The sequence below is a fragment of the Mobula hypostoma genome, chromosome 13 (assembly GCF_963921235.1).
Source record: "Mobula hypostoma chromosome 13, sMobHyp1.1, whole genome shotgun sequence".
NCBI classification, from domain to species: domain Eukaryota; kingdom Metazoa; phylum Chordata; class Chondrichthyes; order Myliobatiformes; family Myliobatidae; genus Mobula; species Mobula hypostoma.
The window spans coordinates 84,050,597-84,074,667 of NC_086109.1; the positions used below are offsets into that span (position 1 = coordinate 84,050,597).

Genomic DNA, 24,071 nt, shown 5'->3' on the forward strand with positions numbered 1-24,071 from the left:
AGTGCTTTAAAAACTCATAATATTGAATTTGTGGAGGTAACTCTGAGCTCTTCTGATTACTCGCTGTGATCATTTGAGCAGCTTGACTTTGATATCTAGTGCAAGAATGTCAAACTTGAATTGTGGCTCAGTGGGCAACTCGCTCATCTGAATTAGAGATTTGAGCACAAATATCTGCCTATTACTAAAGGAGGAATATAGTACTGGCAATCTCTTTCTAAAGACTCTTTAATCTAAAATGTCAACTGGTCTATAAGGAATAATTTGGAGCAGTGTTATCCTCTGTGCCTAAGCTGATATTTATCCTTCGGCCAAACATCCCTAACAAGAGTATTGGGTTATTGAAGTTGCTATATATTGGAATGTCTGTGTGCATATTGGTCCTCTAGTTTTTCCAGTATCAGAGTACCTAAACCTCAAAAGGTGCTTTTGTAATGTTCTTTGTTGTCAAAAGCAGAATGTAAATGCAATTGGTTATTAAGAATGAAATTGATTCGGGTGAATTCAACCTTGTTGCATTGCAGATATTTGCACACGTTGCCAAAAATATTGGGGGAGTTGTACTTCGGATTAGGGCAGAATGTTCCAGCACGTCTCGCCTCACTGCTTCCTGCTGATTTCTTCAGTGACGAATCTATGAGTCAAGATCCCGAGTCTTCCGGTAGCTCCCAGCCTACTTCGCTAGCTCCAACTAGCAGCTGTGCAGACTTTGAAGGAGAACAGCTAGAAGAACTACGTACCAGGTCTTGTAGGAAAAGAAGGTATTGAGCCCCTTAATGTGCAATCTCTCTGCACCTGTATTGCTTGTCGTCTTTTACCATCCTTGTGAGAATGAGTAAAGAGATGTTTCAGTTGCTTTGGTATATTCATTTTTTAATTTGTAAATTTGCCCTTCTTAACCAGTTATTACACCAATTATCTATACGTAACATAGTCATAGTCATACTTTATTCATACTTTATTAATCCCGAGGGACATTGGTTTTCATTATAGTTGCTCCATAAATAATAGTAATAGAACCATAAATAGTTAAATAGTAATGTGTAAATTATGCCAGTAGATTTTGAAATAAGTCCAGGACCAGCCTATTGGCTCAGGATGTCTGACCCTCTAAGGGAGGAGTTGTAAAGTTTGATGGCCACAGGCAGGAATGACTTCCTATGACGCTCAGTGCTGCATCTCGGTGGAATGAGTCTCTGGCTGAATGTAGTCCTGTGCCCACCCAGTACATTATGTAGTGGATGGGAGACGTTGTCCAAGATGGCATGCAACTTAGACAGCATCCTCTTTTCAGACACCACCGTGAGAGAATCCACTTCCATCCCCACAACATCACTGTAGGTAACCATAGCTACCATACTCTAGTTTACAGCCCAGCAAATGCAATGTCTGTTTTGAAGGAGAAAATCTATACATTCAGATGTCTTATTTAAAAAATATATAGTATAAGATACTGCTTCACCTTTGTCCATCTCTCTGAAACCTTGGTCAGATTATGAAATACTTCTGATAAGCTCTGTTGCTCTTTTTTTTCTAGTTTCTTTCAGTGTATTGGCCAACTGCAACTCTACAGAATTACTTGTTTCTTGCCATTACCCAAAATAATTTTTATCAGTGACGTCCCTTCTGGGAAATGTTGATTTGATATAAAATCTTTATTTATGTCTTCAAATCTCATGGTGGTATTGTGAGCTACCTCTAAACCTACATGGTTCTGAGATATGTGCACTCTTCCAGTTTGGATCTCTTCTGCATACTTGACTTCCGCCCCTGTCTCTCTGGCAGCCATAGGTTCAATTTCTGAGTTTGAGTGCAAACTCGCTTCTTGAATTCTACTGTGCTTCTATTTTCCTCCATTTTGATAACCCTTAAAACCTAGTTCCTTTACCAGACGTTCAGTCATCCATCCCAATGAAGTCAGACATAAAAGTTTGCTTGATAATGCTTTTTTAAAAAAGTACGTTGAGAGCTTTTACTATGATATATAAATTCTAATCATATTAGGCTGCATGGAAACAATACAATCATATGAATGGTATCTGAGCACATTAGATAGGACTGTCTAAGAGATTGTCGCTTCCATGCAGTATTCAAAAGTGAAGCAATGTTTTGGATTTCCTGAAGAAATGAAAAACTGTTTATGCCCATTCAAAAAAAACTTCAGCTTTTGTGTCCAAAGACCACTTGATTAAAAATATAGAATTTAAGTCCTTTACTTTCCTACAATTTGCTTGAAAATGAAGGCAGGAACTTTTGCTTCTCTACTGCTGCTAAATCAGCTGATTTGTCCAATGTAGAAGTTTTGTCTGCATACTCAATTCCCCTAAAAGGTGATACTGAATGTGATCCTAGATTATTCATATGGGTTAAAGGTATAAAATTAGTACTGTTCTGTACAATAAATTATTCTAATTAAACATTCAACAAAAGTACAGATTAATGGTTTATCTTTTAGGAATCTTCTAATGGCTAGACATCGGAGCTTGTCAGAAGTATCCCATAATCTACGGCAAATCCAATTGCCAAAGAAGTCTGTAAAACAGGTAAAGTGTTTGAAAGAAGGAATGATCTTTAAACCTTAAAGTTGTAATTTTTTTTAAAAGCCTGGTGGAATTTTTGGTTAGCACTTAAAGGACTAATGGTTACAAAAAGGAAAGGTGCCATTCAGCCTGTCGTGTCTGTGCTATATCTGTGTAGGGGCAATCCAGCAAGTCCTTTCCTCCACCCTGCTCTCTATAACTCTGCAAATTCCTTTCTCTGAAAACTACAGCTGAAATTCCTCTACTACTATCATTGGCTTTTCAAGCCCAGAACTTGCACTGCATAGAAATGTTTCTTCCCCTCAAGTCACTTTTATGGTTCTTTCGCTGATCACATCAATTCAATGTCCTGTGGTTCTTGATCCTGCCACAATGGGAAGTTTCTATTCACTGTCTATGCAGTGTGGTTTTAAATGCCTCGATGTGATCCTTTCACAATCTTCCTGTTCTGTGGGTAAATTGTATAATCTGGTGCACTAAAGCTGCAGGAAATATTCTTTACGATGTAAGTTTACTTTTCAGGCTGATTTTACAATGTAAGAAATAGAAACAAAGGTAGACATTTTAATTCTTGAGCTGGCTCAACCATATAGTAGGATCTATGTTGTATCTCAGGGCCATTTTCCTGCACTGACCTTGTAATCTTTTTACTATCATAATATTACCATCATGGATACATGGACTTTTCACAACTGTCTTCCAGTATCCTCTTTATAATTGTCCCTCATTATTATACATTGTTTTTGCCAAAATGTGACACATTCCATTTTTATATTAACTTTACTTTGCTATGAATTGCATGCTTCACTAGAATTCTTACATTCTTTAGTAGTTGTTGACATCTACGTTAATGTTTTTGTAAATTGGAAAATAATCATTGGATAGACACATGTCCCATGCCATATCAATCTTGGGCAAATACTGCACATGGCCCTTAAGTTATAAGGTTATTTTGTTGATTTAATCTTAATGGTACAACTTTATATCTATCCATGTTGGCCCTTAAAAAGAATAATATTATGCAATCTATGTATCAAGTTGCGATGTTTAAGTGTGAATCTAGCTGGAAACTACTCAATAAACACTTTGATTAATGGCAGGAGAATCTACTGTCTCATCTGTCCTTGGCTATTGAGCAACCAGTGCAGCTCCAGTCTTCATCACAAAAAGAAGTGCAAGGTACAATTTTGCAGTCACATTTAGATTTTTTGTATCCGATTATTGTACCACTGAATGTTAGTACCTGTGTGATTAGATATGGAATAACTACATCTTGGTGTTTTGGTAATCACATTCTTTGCAGTTACTGTATAGATCGCCAATTCAAAATACGTGAGGTGGATGCAGGTGAATTTAGTCCAATGAAATTCAAAATTTGCCGACTTGTACTGCATTTCAAGTACTTTTAAAATTGGTGCCTATCTTTATTTCTCAAATTCTCCCAGTGGCATGCTATTCACATTCAGCATGCTCTAGAATATAAACCCATTACAACTTCAGTTTAATACCCCTCTTCTAGCTCTAGCTTTGCATTGGGTATCATTTCTTTGCATTACTGCTTTTGAATATCTGTGCTCCTGCAGTAATGTTGGTGGGAAGCTTTAGAACTCAGACTAAAGTAATGGTGATATATTTCTAAATCAGGATGCTCTTGCTCTTGGAGGAGACAAAGTTTGTTCCAATTGATTATATTTGTGTTATATCAGGAGTGGACAGATTTTTGAGAGCATGTGCCCAAATTGGTGATTATCTAAAATTCTCCCATATACCATGATAATTTTGAGCAGAGATGATCATTGATTATGAATTTCCTCTACTACTATCCTTGGTTTTTCAAGCCCAAAACTGGTTTATAAATTTAATTGCATGATTTTCGCTGCTGATATTTTAAAATTTTTTGAAGTTACCAACCTTTCAATTGATCTTTCCTTTCTGTTTATTAATCTTCAGAGGTTACAAAAGTGAGAAGAAACCTTTTTAATCATGAAATGTTGTCTCCGAGGAAAAAATCAAAGATGCCAAGAAGCCAGTCTTTGTCACTTGATAAAGGAGTGAAGCAATTACACAATGAAGAAAATACCACTAAAAGTAAAGATCTAATAATTTGTTTAAATATTGTCTTTTCTTTTCAAAAGTCACTTGTGCAAAGTAATACTCTATTCATCCTGTTGTTAGATGTGCAACACTCAAATCCAGCATGTTTCATGGTCTAAAAGAACCATAGAACACTACAGCACAGAAACAGGCCTTTTGGCCCTTCTTGGCTGTGCTGAATCATTTTTCTGTCTAGTCCAACTGACCTGCACCCGGACCATATCCCCTCTCATCCATGTACCAGTCCAAGTTTTTCTTAAATGTTAAAAGTGAGCCCGCGTTTACCACTTCATCTGTCAGCTCATTCCACACCCCCACCACTCTCTGTGTGAAGAAGCCCCCCCCCCCATGTTCCCTTTAAACTTTTCCCCCTTCACCCTTAACCCATGTCCTCTGGGTTTTTTTCTCCCCTAGCCTCAGTGGAAAAAGCCTGCTTGCATTCACTCTATCTATACCCATCATAATTTTATATACCTCTGTCAAATCTCCCCTCATTCTTCTCTGCTCCAGGGAATAAAGTCCTAACCTATTCAACCTTTCTCTGTAACTCAGTTTTCCAAGTCCCGGTAACATCCTTGTAAATCTTCTTTGCACTCTCTCAATCTTATTAATATCCTTCCTGTAATTTGGTGACCAAAACTGTACACAATAGGTAAAGCTTCTCAAATAAGTGACTTTTGATGACCTGCTGAGACTTCATGCTAAGATTTATGTTTAAGGCATTTCTGGTTGGAGGCATCTGTTTAGTAACATAGTTACTGGGCCACACATTTTGCTGATGATTCACATTTAGGGGTAATTGACCAAAAGACTGTCTATCTGTCTATCCTAAACTTGGCAATAAGTCTCAAGTCTACTGAACAAAAAGAAAAAAAAGGTTCAATATGTTTTACCTCTCTCAGGTAATCGGAAGTTGCTAACCAAGAAAGTGACTGAGACACCACTTCACAAGCAGGTATCACAGAGGCTTCTGCATAAACAGATTCAAGGAAGGTATGTAGCCACATGTAATTAAAATGCAGTAAATTTTGTAGTTACTGCATTTTATTAAAAGTATACATAACTAACATCTTCAGACACTGGGTATTAAACTACTTAATAAAGAAATTTTTTCTTGATAACTGTTGGCCATCATATGTTTTTACATCTCCACTTCATTGTCTTTTACAGATGTTCAGAGTCCAATTTTGATGTTGGTATTGTGGAGGAATCTCCAGAGAAAGCATTGTCTGACAGTAAGTTTGTAGGTGTTAGATCAGTTATTTTAAAGTTCATGCACATACTGACAATGTCAAGTTGTTCAAGTTTAATTATCATTCGACCATATGTGAATACCCACTAAAATAACCAAATAGAACAGCCTTGCTCTGGGGCCATGGTGCAAAACACTGTACCAACAGTCATACACAGCATAAGGCACATGTAGCACATATAAGACAGCAAGCATGTATAAGCTAACAGTAAAATAGTCACATAAAAAATATACTCTGAGACCATGAATGTTACAGGAGTCTGCAATCAAATACAGTACGGCTTGTGTTCTGCTGAACAGAAGCACCGACTCTAGCTTGGATACTTTTCTCCTGGGCGGCTGTGAACAGGTCACACTGCGGCTTGAGGCCTAGTCCTCGCTGCGACTGAGGACAAGCAATTCCCCCGCTGTCTGTAAATAAATCAGTGAATCAAACTTACAGCATTCCAGATTAACAATATTCAACAGCGTCTTGTGATCACGAGAAAAGTGACTAAGACGAAGTTGGTGCACACCACGTTTGTACGCCAACTCCTCTGATGCAGACAGCAGCCTGATCCACACAAATTCCAGTTCCTTCTGTTTCTCCGCCAATCAGCAACTCACTGATGGTGTAAACCTGCAATACTTTAAGCTTTTAATGTTCAGCGGGGTTTTGTAATAATAAAAAAATGTGTTTTTTAAAATAAACCCTTTGGTTGACCCCGTAGAGGCCGCTGGGACCGAATGTACTGCCATTTTACTGGAAGTTGTGTCATTAAAGTCAAAAATTTTCCATAGCTCTGCACACATTATAATTTTTTTTAAGCAGTGAGAATAGCAAACGGTGATTCAGTGATAATTTACTTACGTTTAATGACCATCCCCAATATGTCCCTGAGAAGCTGTAAGTGAGGAACTATCTTAAACACTACAGAAATCTTAATGGTGAAAGTTTTCTCACAATGTCTTTCAGAGATTCCAAGATTCCTAATCAAGCTATGACCTGAAAGAGAACTTTTTTTTTGTCCTTTGTCATTAACCTTGCAATTGCTAAAATTCATTAGTTTGGGAAGAACAATAGAGGAATCTTTGATTTGTTGCCATAGATCTTGCAGATCGAATCATGCTTATAAATATGATGGATACAGTGCCATTTAAGGGATATACTTTGGACGAGCCTCAAATATTGAAGCTGCCCTTGTAGATTATCTCAAATTAACTGGATGAGCTGTATCTATAGTATCATGAAATATAGACCACATATAGATATATAATAATGTGAAATATAAGCGATATTTAGGGACAGTTTTAAAAGCTAGTTAACAAGTACTTCAATAGAATTGAGATTTGAACTGGACATGTTTCTGAACTGGGTGTTCAGGTACAAATAAACTACTTTGCAGGTCATGCCAACATAATACAGTCGGCCCTCCTTATCCGCGAGTTCCACATGCGCGAATCCAACCAACCGCGAATCGAAAAAACCCGGAAGTGCTCTTCCAGTACTTGTTCTTCGAACATGTACATACTTTTTTTTCTTGTTATTATTCCCTAAACAATAGAATTTTACAATTATTTTACATAGCATTTACAAATGTTTGTACATTGTATTAGGTATAAGTAATCTAGAAATGATTTAAAGTATACGGGAGAATGTGTGTAGGTTATCGTGGATCGGGATTGAAAAAAAACGGAAGTTCTCTTACTGAGTAAGTCGGAACAGGTACATCTGGTATTATTTAGCGTCAGTTAGTCAAAACGTTTGTCTTAGTATATAGTATATATTTTACCTTTCTAAGCATATAAAATACTTAAGAAACATATGTTTCAGCGCTGGGCTCAGGAACGGAAGTTCCTAAGTTCGATCCAGTGACAGATCGCTCCCGAGCATGCTGTCCATCCTTGCCAGGTTGATGTGAAGGATCAAAAACCCAAAACCCAATAATTAAACCACTGCGTTGCTGCGTAATAATTGTTGCTTTAATTGGGCAGGGCCTTTCTCATTTTATCCTTTAAAATTGTTCCGATCGTTGACTGACTGTAGCCTAACGCTTTTCCATTGACCGATGGCGTTTCACCTCTTTCTGATCGCTTTATTATTTCCACTTTATTTTAAATCGCGATCGTGATTGTTTTCGTGAACAGAAATACTGTGGATTCAGAGCTCCACCGCTGGGTCCTAATGCCCACCGCACCGAGACAAGTTAAATAAGGTCCGGGGTTCTGCTGGGTCCTAAGATCCACCGCATTTAGACAGGTTGAATGAGGGACTTGAGCAACCGTGTTTTTTGGTATCCGCAAGGGGTTCCGGAACCAATCCCTCGCGGATAAGGAGGGCTGACTGTATATTACTTCAATGTTACTCAAAGTGGAGAAAATTTAAATTTGAGGTGAAGAATTGAAAATGGGATGATAAATATTTGAATCCAGTACTTTGCCTGGTATTTAGGCTTTGAAAAATAATTTCTTCCCTTTATATCGTTATTCGTTATGTATAGGTTCATGTCTGAGGAGGAGCCCACGCATCAGGAAAGCATCTCTTGCCCAGGGACGTTCTAGCTCATTCTATTCTTGTTCTCGCCCAATGTCCCGGAGTCTGGAGCGAATCCAATCATTGTCACAAAAAGCAAAAGGAGCAGGTAACAAAAATTACAGATTGCTTCCAAGTAATAAATAATTTCAAGTTCAAGTTTATTGCCAGCTGACTTGTGTATACAACCAAATGAAACAATGTTCCTCTGGACCACAGAGCACCCATAGTACATGTATCACAGAGTGCATGAAACAAAATACTACCACAAATAAGTTAGTAAAATAACAGCACAGTAAATATCTTGCTGTCTTGGTGACAAGATATCATTGGTGGTGGGTATTAATTTGTCTCTCAACCTGAGGAAGAAGCTGCTACCCAGTCTGGCATTCAGCGCCTGATGTTTTAGCGCCTCTTTCCTGATGGTAGTGGTTCAAAGAGTTAAAGGGGTGGGTAGTAGAGACCTCAACAAGGCTTCAGGCCTTTCATGTACAATGCTCCCAGAAAATGTCACAAATAGGGGGAGTGTGAGACCTCAGTGAACCCTTCAGTGGCTCTTACTATCCCCTGTTGGGTCTTGTGGTCCAATGCTTAGTAGCCAGACAAGACACTGGTGCTCCTGTAGAAAGTTGTTAGAATGGGAATAGGGAGCTTTACACACCTTAATCTCCTCAGAAAGCATAGATGCTGCTTTTTTGTACTACATTAATGTTCTTGTGTAAATTTGAAAAATGAGCTTTTAATCTAGGCCAGCAAGTTTCTGATCCCAGCATATGTGACCCATTCTACACCCCCCCCCTCAATTTACACCCTAATTCACAACACATTGGGCATCATTAATAATTGTTTGATAATAACAATGGAACCTGCTATTCTTATTTGATTGATAATTGCACAAGAAAGGGCCACTGAATCAATTTAGAAGGAAACCCGTGTAGTATAGGAGTTGGCCAATATTTTGCCAATTAAAATTGGCAAATGAGATCAATTAGCTTAGCATATACCATTGATTGAACTCTAATTATTATATTTGGCAATGCCTTTACCTATCAAGCTGCTAAATAGCAAATTATTTTCTTAACTAGTTTTTAATAATGTTTCGATCTTTTCTGTGGAACGTTGTGCTCAAATCACACTTGATTTCTTTATACAGTGAAATGTTTTTATTTAACTGCATATTTGAATGTTGTAAAGAAGGAGAACACATTTTCCTGGGTATGTTGATGAAGTTCTTGTCTGGTTAACAGCAGAAAGGATTGAAGGTCATTCTGATTATTGCTTCAATGAAGTAAAAGAGTACAATAATAACCCTTTAGACAACCTGTCAAGGGGATGAGGGGTGAATTTGTTCAACAGTTTAGCTAGATGTCAAAAAAAATACTGTATAATCATCGAATGAATGTGTATAGATCTTTGAAACATATGACTGATAATTTGTCATTCTGTTGATAGTACTGTGAAATATTGGCAGTTTTGTCTACAAAATCAGGTCATTTGCACCTCAAAATACAAAAGTTTCAACTGATGTTTGAGGCATGGTGTTAGAAGCTTGATATCGGTTTTTCTCTAGATATAACAATGTTTCTACTGCATTCATTTGATCTTTTTCCCTTAGACAAGGAAGCTATCCAGTCTCCAAATCGTTTTCTCTTTGGTGCTGTGCTTGGCCATGTCAGTCCTAAGGGCAAGAGAATTCGTTCACCTGAGGGATTATTGGCTCGGGTATGATTGAACTTGCAAATTTGATTCAAGAGTGGGAAAAATATTGTATACACCGTTGGAAAAATCTTTTGCTCTGTTTCTCTCTCTTCCCCCCCCCCCCCGATTTTTTTTTTCCTGTACTAGTTAGAAAGTTTTGTTTTGTTTTTCTTTAAAAACAACACTAAATATTTGGTAAATATTTTGTTTCAATTTTATGGGCAAATGCAGAAAGTTTAAAAATAGAAGTGCCAATGCTGCTGACTTGCTAGTTGATTAGTTGATTTGGGATGAATCCCAGTCATCATTTTTAACACTAAACTGGGATATCATTTTAAAAATTAACTGCCAAATCTTGAAGTAAATGGCACTTTCCAGTTTTTGAATTCTGTTTTATTGAATGTCTTTAGAATAAACTTTGAGAATGTTTGCTTAATTTTCATATAGTTAGAATTGAGGATGCTGATTTAAAAAGTTCTTGAATATAGTTTTAATATTTTATTTAATCTCCCAGGGTCTAAAATCATGTCCGAAGCTGAGCTCACCTGACAAGACCAGAGCTGCCCAGAAAACAGTGCCAGCACATCATTATTTAACACCAAGGAAGAAAGCAAAGAATGTCAAAAGCCCATCCAAGAGACTAAATTTTGCCAAAAATTTCCTAAATAAGGACTCTTCACCCTGGAAGATAACAACAGATTCACAGTTTCAATCACCAAGGCGAAGTGAACGTTTGATTAAAACAACTCATGAAGAAGGTAATTCACCATCAAAAACAGAAAGTGAATCCTCTTTTAACTTGTCTCCCACTGTCCAGCCGAAGCTGAAGCTGTCATCTTACAAGGATCATCCACCAGCCAAACAGTCTTCCAGAAAGAAAGGGTGCTTAGCATCTACCTGCAGAATCTCAACTGCAGATTTTGGTTCCCAAGTGAAAACACCAATTAAAGAAGCATCTCCGTTGAACAGTTCAGTAATAGAGTCAAAAAAGCTGTCACCCTCTGGTTTGATTGATACCCTGTCAAAAGATAAACAATCAAGGCTCAGTACATCAGGGAAGCTAAAATTAAGGAAGTCAAAATTTGATGAATTATTGATCTCTCGCACACCAGTGAAATCTTTTGTTTCTCCCCAAAAATTATGCTTATCAGAGTCTACAAAAGATGGTGAAAGAGTACATGATTTAAGCTCTCCAGATAAAAGTGACTGTTTGCAATCAAATCCAAGCACCCCTTCTACACCAAGGAATATCAGTGAAGCCAGTCTTCAAACACTACTTAAAACTCCAGTCATGACCAGATCTATGTGTAGTCCGCATATACCATCCAAGTTTACTGAGAGTCCAGGGCAAACAAGAGTTGGGTTTTGTGCTACTCCTTCAAAATCTCAATTGAAGACACCATCTAAATCTGTAACACCTCCTAAAAGCCCAGTAAAGACACGATCAATGTTTAACAGAACGCCAGCAAAACCTCAAGCAAAGTTGCCACCAAAATATTCTATGTCACCTAATGATAAAAGCCCAATGAGGTTTAACATAGAATCTAAACCTGATGTGCATAACTTATTTCAAGCCCCAGCAATATTGGATACAGCAATTAAATTGGTTTCTGAAATGGAAGCAAGTACAGCACCAATGAAAATTCCACCAAAATGTGCCACTTCAGTGCCCAGATTAAACCAAGTGTTTGAAACTCCAGAAAAACAGAAGAGGACAATTTATAATGCAGAGGAGAACTCCCTGAAAAACAAGGTATCTGGGAAATTAAAGTTCAGTATATATGAGAGTGAGAAGCAAGAAAACATTAGTATTCCTAAAGCAACTGAAAGCTGTGCTGCCAGCCAAACAGATTCTGGCAGTTGGTCAGAAATAATTTGTGACAGCTTGCAGAATCTTAAAGAGGACTTTTATAAACCTGTTGGAGCTTTGGATTCTATCTCATGTCCTTCTCAAAGCACGACTTCTGAACATGTTCCCGGTGTCGTTTTGATATCAGAGGAACCAGATTTGTCTCCTTTGGCTAGTAGAATTGATTCTAGTTCAGCTGGCTTGCAAACAGAAGAAAATGGTGATATATCTCAAGGTTACCATTTACCACAGGAAGGCTCTGGCTTAAGACTGAAATTTGCTCTGCAGAGCAAATTGTCTAATTCCAGTGTTCTTAATTGTGTTGCCCCAACTGAATCACCCCTGCTTCAAAAGGAATCTCTGTCATATGAGTTCCGCTGGACTCCAGATAGGAGACAGAGACTTGCAGCAGCACAGCAACAGCAGATGCTTGAAGTTCCAAGGAAAATATCAACTCTGAGTACTTGGGATCGGCCCTCAATGCCAACCTATGAGGTTGAGTTGGAAATGCAGGATTCTGGACTTCCCAAACTCCGATTCAGGAGGACCAGTTCCAGTATGGGAAATGGTCTAAAGCTAAAGAAATGTGCCACAGAATGCAATAATAGTCCTCCTTCAGTTAGTTTAAAGAGAAGTGGGTGTGAAAGCCCGTTAAGCGAGGCGCATACGCAGTGGTGCGTCAAACATTTGGGAAAAACTGAAGCAGGCCAAATATCCCCATCGCTTTGTTTCCATGCTTCTCTCAGTACTCCGGCAAAGGCTACACCCAGAAAAGGTGGTGTACAGACTTACATCTGTCAATCCTATACTCCAACCCAGTGCTCCTCTAGCACATCCTCGCCATCACAAACAGATTTGGGAGCTGTTCCTTGGACTCCTTCACCCACACACAAGCCTTGGCCCTCCCAAACACCAGATGCTATTAAAAACTGGCCAAGGAAAAAGAAAGCAGCCACCACCCCACTCAATCAAAAGAATCAGAAGATGGGTGAACCTATAATCATGCAAAAAGATGGGAACACTTCTAATGAACACTATAGTAACAAAACACTGCCTTTAGAAGAGTTGGGTATGGAAGGAGTGAGCAGGTTACAAGATCAATACCCTAATATGGAACAGGACCAAAGATTTCCAGATAGTCCAGTGACAACATTTGCCCTTCGTTCCAGAAAACGTGGGAGTAGTTTTATCTCTCCTGTTGAAACAGAAGGAAGGGAAGTTAAAAAGCACAAAGGGACAGATTTTACTGGAACTTCGGAATCTGGATTCACATCAGTAGAGCTGCAAACGAAGCAGTCTTCATCTAGATCTTTTGCTCCTATTCGAAAAGGTAGATTGCACTGTTCAGTTGAGGATGATGTCTTCGGTAATCCAGGTGATTTTCCTAACACTTTGTTTTTTATTGAAATTATAGATTGCAGTCTGGTTTTACTCTTGCACTAGAAAACTACTGTAGTTGCTGGAAATTTGAACTAAAATATGTGGCAAGAGAACAGCTGATTGTTTCCAGCATTTTCTGGTTCTGATCTTAAGCTATTGTCTATTGTTGGAAGTGCAGTTTATGAAAGTAACTCAATTTGCCATAACAGTACCATGAATTTGCATTTTAGAGATGAATATACATCATCTCTTTATATATTCCTTTTTTTTGTAAAGAAAGAAGGCCGAAACTTTGCTGGTTTCTTTAACTAAAAATCAAATTGGCATGTCATAGTATAATGACATGGGGCAGGGAAATCTGGCTTTGCAGCCCTCACTGATTAAGTGCCAGAAACTTGAATTTGCTGCACAATCCACTGTAGATTTGTTGTAATTAGGGCCCTTGCAAGAGCTTGTCTTGTCTGACGTATGCAAATTAAATGAATCCTTGTGCAATACCAATTCCACTCTCAGGCACTGCCATATATTCCCCTCACTTCACTTATTTGGGTTATTAGATACTTGCCAGTGTTTGTTTGGATTGTAGGATTGTTGCCTGCTTGTAGTAATTGTTTGCAGACCTCTTCAGGTTTTAAGATCTCCAGGGAGTTATGGAGGAGTGAAGATTTGTCAGCCATAGACTTCTAGATTGGGGATTTTGGTGACCATTTTTGGCATAAAAGGGAAGAGTAGAAGGTCTGCATTATAGTGCAGCATGTTAGGGGAAAAAACAAATTGCTATAAGTACTCAGCAGGTCAAGAAAAACAGTTAATGTTTCAGATCCTGTGTCAGGGAAAAAATATAATTTTCAATACAAATAAGTTTGACAGTGTGTGTATGTGAGGGGGTGGGGGTTGAAATTGGTAGGGCAAAGCCAATATCTCTGATGTAGAGTAAAACCAAATAAGCTAACGTGCCACTTAGAATCAAATTTTGCTCACTCTTGGTGATAATGTTCCTCAGAGCAGGGCTGTGCTACGGGCCCAGCAGGTCAGGCTTTTACCACGAGGGGACACTGAGAACCAAAGAGAGAGTGAAGTGGAGAATTTGATATTGGGTCTAGAAGGCTACAACATCACCAACTGGCAAGTGAAATGTTGCTTGCATTGAGCCTTGTATTATGGCTAGAAACCATAGATCAGAGTGAGATGGAAGAAAACTGGGGAGCTCAGGGTCACCCCTCCAGATCAAGTGTAAGTGAGCCACAATGCAATCACGCAATCTGTATTTGGTTCCTGCATTGTAGACAAGACCACATTGTGAACAATGAATAAGTGGACTAGATTGAACAAAGAGCAAGTGACTCACTGTTTCACTTGGAAAACCTATTTGGCTCCTGGATTCAAGATTGCTTAATGTCATTTCCAGTACATAAGTGTAAAGGAGAACAGTAATTGTTACTCTGGATCTGATGCAGCCCTCCCCCCCCCCCAAAAAAAACCAACAAAATAAAGAATACAATAAGGAAAAAATGCAATAAATATAAATACATAAGATAGCTTGTACATAAATTGTATGTCCATATGGTGATGCTCTGCACAGGAGTGTCTGTACATACTGTAAGGCAACTGACAGGAAATAGTGTTTGGAGAATTGTAGTGGGCAGAGGTTGAGTGAGCTAGGTCTTTTCACTTTGGAGCGTAAGAGAATGAGGGATGACTTGATAGAGGTGTATGATAATAAGAGGAATAGATATAATGGACAGCCAGTGTCTTTTTCCTCAGGGTGGAAATCGCTAATGTGAGGTAATATGAGGGCATAATTTTAAAGTGGTCGGAGAAGAGTTGTGAGGGGAGCCTCAATTAGGTTTTTTTTTATTAATTGGTGTGTGTCAGAAACACTGCAAGAGCTGTTGGTAGAGGCTGATTCCTTGGGGACATGAATGAAAGAAATGTGGGAGAGAGGTGTCAGAATGATGTTGGAGTAGGTTAAAAGGTCAGTACAATATCAAGGACCAAAGTACTGTTATGTTCTATGAAAGGACAGTTGTACTAGTTGAAGCTTCCTGACAAAGTTTGAATTCAGACTTGTGCTTCCACGTAATACAAGCTTTTTTTTTAAGTTTAGTACTCCAGAAAGTTCATTCCTGCTTATCCAATGCAGACACTGAATAATAATGTATAGTTATTGTCCTGAGAGCAGCTCTTAAGTATTTTATTGATACTTTTGCTGTTTAGGAACTGAGGTGGAAATATTTTGCATCAAGGCGATACAGAAGCATGGTGTTAGTAAGTTTTGGGTGTGCTATGTTAACACGGAAGCATAGCAACATATTTTTATTTTATTGACATACAGTGCCGGGTGGGATCTTCCGGCACTTCGAGCCGCGCCACCCAGCAATCACCGATTTTAATCTCAGCCCAATCACAGGACAATTTACAATGACCTATTAACCTACCAACCGGTACATTTTGGGACTGTGGAGGGAAACCAGATCACCCTGAGGAAGCCCATACGGTCATGGGGAAAACGTACAAACTCCTTGCAGGCAGCAGCAGGAATTGAACCTGGGCTGCTGGTACTGTAAGACATTGCGCTAAACATTATGCTACCATGTCGCCGATGCAGGCAGCGCACTCCTCACTGATTTGATTTGACAGAAACAACATATTTCACTGTATGTTTTGATCTACATATGACAAAGCTAATCTTAATCTTCTGTGTTTTGGAGAAAATTTTGTTTAAAATATGGCCAATGGATTATGGGTAGTCAAATGATAAAGTAGGGAACTGAAACAAAAGCTTTATTCTTTGTGTTCTGTAGCTGAAACATCACCAAGTCGTAGAGTTAAATCAGGTCTGTCTGCCAGTGGCCTGCTCACACTCACTCAGTCACCTTTGTTGTGTGCTGGAAGAACACCAGCGAAGAAAAGAGGTGATACCAGAGGTAAATATGAAAGGCATTTTGTATTTTAAGTATTGTGTATGCACGTATTGGATTTAAGGAAGATTTACCAAGGAAGATGAGTTTCAGTTTGAAGGGCAAAATAATTTTTTTCTTTATCTTCTTTCATGCTGTCAATCTTGTGTACCCATAATGTAAGGTGAGTAAAACATGGGGTAGAGAATTTCAGTAATTTACAACTTCTGAAAGAAGTTCTTCATCTTTCTCATAAATATCCCCCTATTCTGAAACTGCATTCTCTTGTTTTAGCTTCCCCAGGAGATTAAGCAGCATTCCTTCAGCAGCTACAGATCTAAGCCCTGAATTATGGACTGTGAGGAATGTCAAAAGATTTAGCAGGACAGACCAATTGGAAATATAGGCAGAGAAATGGCAGATGGAGTTTATTCTGAACAAGTTTCTGATGTTGCAATTAGGGAGATCAAAAGTAAGACTTAAGGTATACAGTAAATGACAGGATCTTTAGGGGCACTGACATACAGAGAGATTTTGAGTCCATTACACCCATGGATGAAGAGTCTCAGTCCAAAATGTCGACTGTTTACTCTTTTCTATAAGATGCTGTCTGGCCTGCTGTATTTTGTGTGTGTATAGAAACATAAAAAATAGGTGGAGGAGTAGGCCATTCGGCCCTTCGAGCCTGCACCGCCATTCAGTATGATCATGGCTGATCATCCAACTCAGAACCCTGTACCAGCCTTCCCTCCATACCCCCTGACCCCCGTAGCCACAAGGGCCATATCTAACTCCCTCTTAAATATAGCCAATGAACTGGCCTCAACTGTTTCCTGTGGCAGAGAATTCCACAGATTCACCACTCTCTGTGTGAAGAAGTTTTTCCTAATCTCGGTCCTAAAAGGCTTCCCCTCTATCCTCAAACTGTGGCCCCTCGTTCTGGACTTCCTCAACATCGGGAACAATCTTCCTGCATCTAGCCTGTCCAATCCCTTTAGGATCTTGTACGTTTCAATCAGATCCCCCCTCAATCTTCTAAATTCCAACGAGTACAAGCCCAGTTCATCCAGTCTTTCTTCATATGAAAGTCCTGCCATCCCAGGAATCAATCTGGTGAACCTTCTTTGTACTCCCTCTATGGCAAGGATGTCTTTCCTCAGATTAGGGGACCAAAACTGCACACAATACTCCAGGTGTGGTCTCACCAAGGCCTTGTACAACTGCAGTAGTACCTCCCTGCTCCTGTACTTGAATCCTCTCGGTATAAATGCCAGCATACCATTCGCCTTTTTCACAGCCTGCTGTACCTGCATGCCCACTTTCAATGACTGGTGTATAATGACACCCCGGTCTCGTTGCACCTCCCCTTTTCCTAATCGGCCACCATTCAGATAATAATCTGTTTTCCTATTTTTGCCACCAAAGTGGATAACTTCACATTTATCCACATTAAATTGCATCTGCCATGAATTTGCCCACTCACCCAACCTATCCAAGTCACCCTGCATCCTCTTAGCATCCTCCTCACAGCTAACACTGCCACCCAGCTTCATGTCATCCGCAAACTTGGAGATGCTGCATTTAATTCCCTCATCCAAGTCATTAATATATATTGTAAACAACTGGGGTCCCAGCACTGAGCCTTGCGGTACCCCACTAGTCACCTCCTGCCATTCTGAAAAGGTCCCGTTTATTCCCACTCTTTGCTTCCTGTCTGCTAACCAATTCTCCACCCACACCAATACCTTACCCCCAATACCGTGTGCTTTAAGTTTGCACACTGATCTCCTGTGTAGGACCTTGTCAAAAGCCTTTTGAAAATCCAAATATACCACATCCACTGGTTCTCCCCTATCCACTCTACTAGTTACGTCCTCAAAAAATTCTGAGATTCGTCAGACATGATTTTCCTTTCACAAATCCATGCTGACTTTGTCTGATGATTTCACCGCTTTCCAAGTGTGCTGTTATCACATCTTTGATAACTGACTCTAGCAGTTTCCCCACCACCGATGTTAGGCTAACCAGTCTTTTATTCCCCAGTTTCTCTCTCCCTCCTTTTTTAAAAAGTGGGGTTACATTAGCCACCCTCCAATCCTCAGGAACTAGTCCAGAATCTAACGAGTTTTGAAAAATTATCACTAATGCATCCACTATTTCTTGGGCTACTTCCTTAAGCACTCTGGGATGCAGACCATCTGGCCCTGGGGATTTATCTGCCTTTAATCCCTTCAATTTACCTAACACCACTTCCCTACTAACATGTATTTCCCTCAGTTCCTCTATCTCACTGGACCCTCTGTCCCCTACTATTTCTGGAAGATTATTTATGTCCTCCAGTGAAGACAGAACCAAAGTAATTATTCAATTGGTCTGCCATGTTCTTGCTCCCCATAATCAATTCCCCTGTTTCTGTCTGTAAGGGACCTACATTTGTCTTAACCAATCTTTTTCTTTTCACATATCTATAAAAGCTTTTACAGTCAGTTTTTATGTTCCCTGCCAGTTTTCTCTCATAATCTTTTTTCCCCTTCCTAATTAAGCCCTTTGTCCTCCTCTGCTGAACTCTGAATTTCTCCCAGTCCTCAGGTGAGTCACTTTTTCTGGCTAATAGCATACCTGCCTTCACAAATTGGGTGATGAGTGTGTAAGGTGAGGAGAAAGAAAGATTATTTACAAGTTAAGTTCCTTTGCCGTGAAGGCCATTGTTCTATGTGTCTTTTTTACTACTTTTTGTGCCTTTTTGTACACGTTTGTTGAATTTCATGTTGGAGGGACCTCGAAGTCTTAGTACAAATCCTCTGTACTTTGTCTCCAACTATGCTCTGCCATCTTTAACTAATTCTATTCAACAAAATAGATAACTTCATTTTTTTTAATGTATTATGCTCGAAGTGACTTTTCTTTAATCTATCTCCCTTAACAGATTCTCTCCTTGCTACTTAAATTTTCTTTTTCCCTTGGGGCACTTGCCCCTTTTCCTGCTTTTGCCTTAAATGGCTCCTTGAAGATGTTTAATTGCTAACATGCACTTTTGGCAGAATTATCAGATTTCTGGTCCCTTGTCCAAATAGCACTTTCTATAAAGTTAAAATGAACTATTTGACTTGAAAGATATCAAAAACCACATCTTTTCTGCTTTCAGCTGATGTTTATATTTGCTATCAAATGAAAGATAATGACTTGTTTCCATATACATGTATTTTTTTTCTAAAATGACTTCTGAATGCTTAGCAGTTACAAGGAACTGAACCTGGGATTTTGGAACATTTCACTTCTACATTACATAACATACTTAGGATTATGAAGTTAATATTCTTCACTTTAAATTGTTCACAGGTACTGTGCAAACAGACAACTCCCCTTGCAAGAAATTTGCTGATGACATGGATCAGGATTATTCTCCTTTCGCTAAAATGCCAGTTCGCCGATGCATTACAAAGACCTACTCCAGAAAAAAACTTGCTATTTCACTAGAACCACCTTAGTCATGGTGTCAACCCCTCATAGTTTTGTTTGTTTCTTTTCTCTAGGGAAATGTTGCACAGGAGTGTGGTTCTCTTGAAAGTTGTAATTGCTTGTAGTGGTAACGGTGGATTGGATAAAGTAGTTCAAATGGTATGAACTTGGAACATTGCACTAGCTTTAAATGAGCTTAGTCGCATAGTAAGTTTTACTGAGCCTTTCAAATTGATCACATTGTATTTGAAACCCCACCCCTTAAGTGTCAGTGCATACTTGAGCCAGAACCATTTGGACGAAATAAAGGTAAAGTCCGAGTGCCCACAATGGGTCACCTGCTAAGTCTTTTTCACAAGATTGGACCAACTGGAAATGGGTTAACTTTCTGTTAATTTAAGTTTACACATTGCAAAGGTTGGCTCAATTACTACTTTTTGATGTTTGAATAGTTAAGGAAGAAAATAGTAAACCCAGTGGTCATTTATATACAACTCATGATTTTAAATTCTTTGCAAGTTACATTATTTTAATCAAGGGGAACAGTTTAAAGTAATATAACCAATTTAAAATTCTCAGGCTTTTTTTTAACTTTTAACAACGTTTGTGACATCATGAAATGTTTAAAAGAAGCTACGGTGAATTTCCAGTGACTTTTAAGAGTGCTACCCTGCAGTGTGAGAAGAAAACAGGTTTTTGAATCACATGCTTCTGCCCCTTGCGCTGCAGTGAATGGCCTGTGCAGCCTGCAGTTTTGGAATTCATCAGATCCTGGGCTTCTCCCAGAGTGGTTCAGTCCTCGATTATCTGTCTTTTTAAAAAGTTCATTTGCACCCCTGTTTTAAAATTTGGAATTCTGAATATGCTTGCAGAACATTTTATTGAGGAGCACCCAAGTTATATTTTGTGCTAGTAAACTTAAATACAATTTTATCTTTTCAAGCATGTCACATTTTAAATTCAAATTGATTTTTGTGGAGTAATAGTACTTGTATTTCTTTTAAATTATCTCATTGATAATTACAATAGAAGAGAACATGAGCTAGACACATGCTGAATGCAGATATGTGTTATGCATAAGCTTTCTATTTATGTATGAACTAATTTTAGGAAGGTGTAAATACTGTAAAGTGCTTTTAAATGAAAGCTATTATAAGTGTTGTACAGTTAGTGATAAATTCATTGTTTATTTTACTGTGTAAAATTATAAGTGCAGTTTGTACATACATGTTACTGCATGTGGAAAATGCATTAAAGACAATTGAACCTTGCTTGTCAAGTGTTCATCCGTGAACTTTGTGTCTTTTAATATTTTTTTGTTTTGATGTGTAGCTTTTAAAGTTCATCCATCTATATTAGAAATTAAGTCTGAAATGGCTTAGAAATGTAAGTTTGTTACTGAAATTACAAATCTGTGACACAGGCGTATTTGATGCCTATTACCTTTTATAATCACTATTTTACTCCTACGCCCTCTGATCCCAGCTTTAATCTGAGCTTCATGTCTTCCGCCCTCTGATCTTCTCCTCTCTAAAGCAGAATGTTCTGTTCTAACCAAGGATCTTGCCTTTGTTCCCCTTTCCCACACCTCGAGTTCTGCTCCCACCATGACACAGCTTTTCCTCTGTCTTCAAGCCCACTTTGGCAAGAATTTCCCATGACACACTGATGACCCCTTCTGTCTCCACCCTTCCTCCTCTTCTTGGGCACTCCACTCTGATTCTCTGCCTGCTCTGGATCTTTTCTAACTGCCGATGAGGCATCAACTGGCTTGACTTCAGCACTCGTTTTCTTCCTTGAACCTTACCTCCTCTGAACCCACTGCTCCTTCACTCTTTCCACACCAATCCAACCTTACCATCAAACCTGCAGACAAAGGGATTGCTGGTGTAGTGTGACAGACTGACCTTGCTGAGGCCAGGTGGCAACTCTTAGACACCTCCTCCCACTTACCCATTGAAAAGGACCCAACCCCAAACCATCAAACCACCATCACTAACCTCATCGACTCTTGAGATCTCCCATCCTCTGCCGTCAAACTCACAGTTCCCTTCCCCTGCACTAGTAGTTTCTACCTCCCACCCAAGATCCACAAACTGAACTGCCCAGGTAGGCCCATTGTCTCTACTCCTCCTGCCAGACTGATCTGTGCACATACCTCAACTCTATTCTATCCCCCTTGGTTCAGTCCCTTCCCACCTACGTCTGCGACAGTTCACATGCTCTTGAACTTAACAACTTTCAATACCCTCGCCCTGACTGCCTCATTTTCACCATGCCTATGCACTTGCATCCCCTATCAAGATAATCTTAAAGCTCTCTGCTTCTTTCTAGACCAAAAAAAAACCCAACCAGTTGCCTGGCAGATTTGGTCTTCACCCTCAATTTTTCCCACTTTCACCAGACTAGGGGTGACCACAAGGTCCCTCTATGCCTGCCTTTTTGTAGGCTAATTGAACAATCCATGTTCCAAGCCTTCCCTGGTGATGCTCCCCAATACTTCCTGTGCTACATTATTGACTACTGTATACCTCTTCCCACCCTGTCTACTGTAAAGATGCTATTCCCTTTTCTCAGTTCCTTCATCTTCACTACATCTGTTCCCAGGATGAGGATTTCCTTTTCAGGACTTCAGGGATGTGCTTTTAAAGAATAGTGTTTCCCTTCCTCCACCATTGATGTTCTCACCTGCATCTCCTCCATTTATTGGATATCCACACTCGCGCCATCTCCAGCTGCCTTAACAATGGAGAAGTTCATATTCTCAACTGCCACCCCATGAGCCTCTGCATTCAATACATTCTCTTTTTCCATCTTCAATGCGATCTTACCACCAAGCACATTTCCAGTTTCCTCAGGGATCACTCCCTTCGAGATTCCCTTGTTCACTTGTCCCTCCCCACTAATCCTCCTGGCTTGTATCCCTGCAAGTGAGAGAAATGCTACCCTGCCCATTCACCTTCATTCAAGGCCCCAAGCAGTCCTACCAGGTGAGCCAATACTTCACCTACAAATCTTTTTGGGGCAGTCTATTATATCGAGTGCTCCCAATACTGCCTTCCCTACACTAGCGACAGCCAACATAAATTTGGGGACTGCTTTGATGAGCACCCATGCTCAATCTGCCGAAAGTGGAATTTCCCCTGCCCAAATATTTTAATTCCTATCCCCATTCCTGTTTTGACATGTTGATCCATGGTCTCTTACCATGATGAGGCCACTCTCAGAGTGGAGAAGCAACACCTCGTATATCATCTAGGTAGCATCCATCTTGATGGCATGGACATCAATTTCTCCTTTTGGTATTTTTTTCTCTTTTCTCCTCCCCACTCTGGCTTCTTGCCTTATTCCCTCTCCTGCTCACAGTCTACTGTCAGATTCGTGCTTCTCCAACCCTTCACCTTTCCCATTCACTTGGTTTCACCTATCACCCAGCTTGTCCTCCTTCCCCTTCCCCCATCTTTTTATTCCAGTGTCTTCCTCCTTCCTTTCCAGTCCTGATGAGGAGTCCCGGCCCAAAACTTTGTTTATTTATGTCCATAGATGCTGGCAGTCTTGCTGAGTTTCTCCAGCTTTTTGTGTGTATTGACCTGGATTTCCAGCATCTGCCGAATGTCGTGTTTAGAATTTTGAAGTATTTACATTCTGTCTTCTTCCCCCTTTCCTTTCCAATCCTGAGGAAGGATCTTGGCTCCATACTGCCTGACCTTCTGAGTCCCTCCAGCATTTTTGAGTGTTGCTCTGGATTTTAAAATCTCTTATGTTTACTATTTACATGTCCCCTCCATTGTCACCTTTTCACTCTTTTTTTTAAAGGTATTGAAGATTTTGCAAAATATAGAAGTGTAGTTGTGATTTTTATCTTTGCCCTGTGATCATCTTCAACCTGCATCCTTTATTTCTCTAATTTACCTTGGCGAAATTCCTTATTGATTTTAGAGCCATTCACATTGGGAGCTATAATTAACCTCCTGCTTCAGTGCAAGTCATGAAGATCATTAGCTTTGGAATGTACAGTTCTGTGCACAGCACAGTCCTGCAGGAAATGCATCATGAAATGAGTGGCTAGTAATTTTGGTGGCCTGTTAGTTGAGGCAACATTCCTTATTGTCTTGAAAGCAAAAATGAAATAATTCTTGCATTTGATGCATTCTTTGAAGAAATTTAAGTGTCCCATGCAATTTCCACAATTATTACTATACATAGAAAGAGGGGTTACAGTTGGTTGCACTAATGTCAGTTATTTAATTAAAAAATGAACACACTACTGACATTTGGCCATTATGTGCAGTTTTATCCACTTCAAACACTTGTACAAACCTACGTAACATTTGCCAAGCCTGAGTTTAGGGTTAGTCCATATAATTAAAAAATGGCATTTAGTTCT

General features: G+C 39.4%; 1 protein-coding gene across 2 annotated transcripts in view; it reads left to right on the plus strand.

Annotated features, from left to right (window-relative positions):
- ticrr (TopBP1-interacting, checkpoint, and replication regulator) overlaps window positions 1-20,970 on the plus strand; it is a 41,443-nt gene extending 20,473 nt beyond the window's left edge. The window contains exons 12-22 of one of the 2 annotated variants that reach the window (XM_063066090.1): window positions 525-761; window positions 2,456-2,543; window positions 3,641-3,719; window positions 4,491-4,628; window positions 5,537-5,627; window positions 5,805-5,869; window positions 8,367-8,507; window positions 10,014-10,120; window positions 10,611-13,320; window positions 16,130-16,252; window positions 19,565-20,970. In XM_063066090.1, coding sequence (XP_062922160.1) covers window positions 525-761; window positions 2,456-2,543; window positions 3,641-3,719; window positions 4,491-4,628; window positions 5,537-5,627; window positions 5,805-5,869; window positions 8,367-8,507; window positions 10,014-10,120; window positions 10,611-13,320; window positions 16,130-16,252; window positions 19,565-19,713 — 3,928 coding nt within the window. In that variant the 3' untranslated portion in view covers window positions 19,714-20,970. The remainder of the gene's footprint in view (window positions 1-524; window positions 762-2,455; window positions 2,544-3,640; window positions 3,720-4,490; window positions 4,629-5,536; window positions 5,628-5,804; window positions 5,870-8,366; window positions 8,508-10,013; window positions 10,121-10,610; window positions 13,321-16,129; window positions 16,253-19,564) is intronic. The other variant, XM_063066091.1, reaches the window with a different exon arrangement.
- Window positions 20,971-24,071: the final 3,101 nt, after the last annotated feature.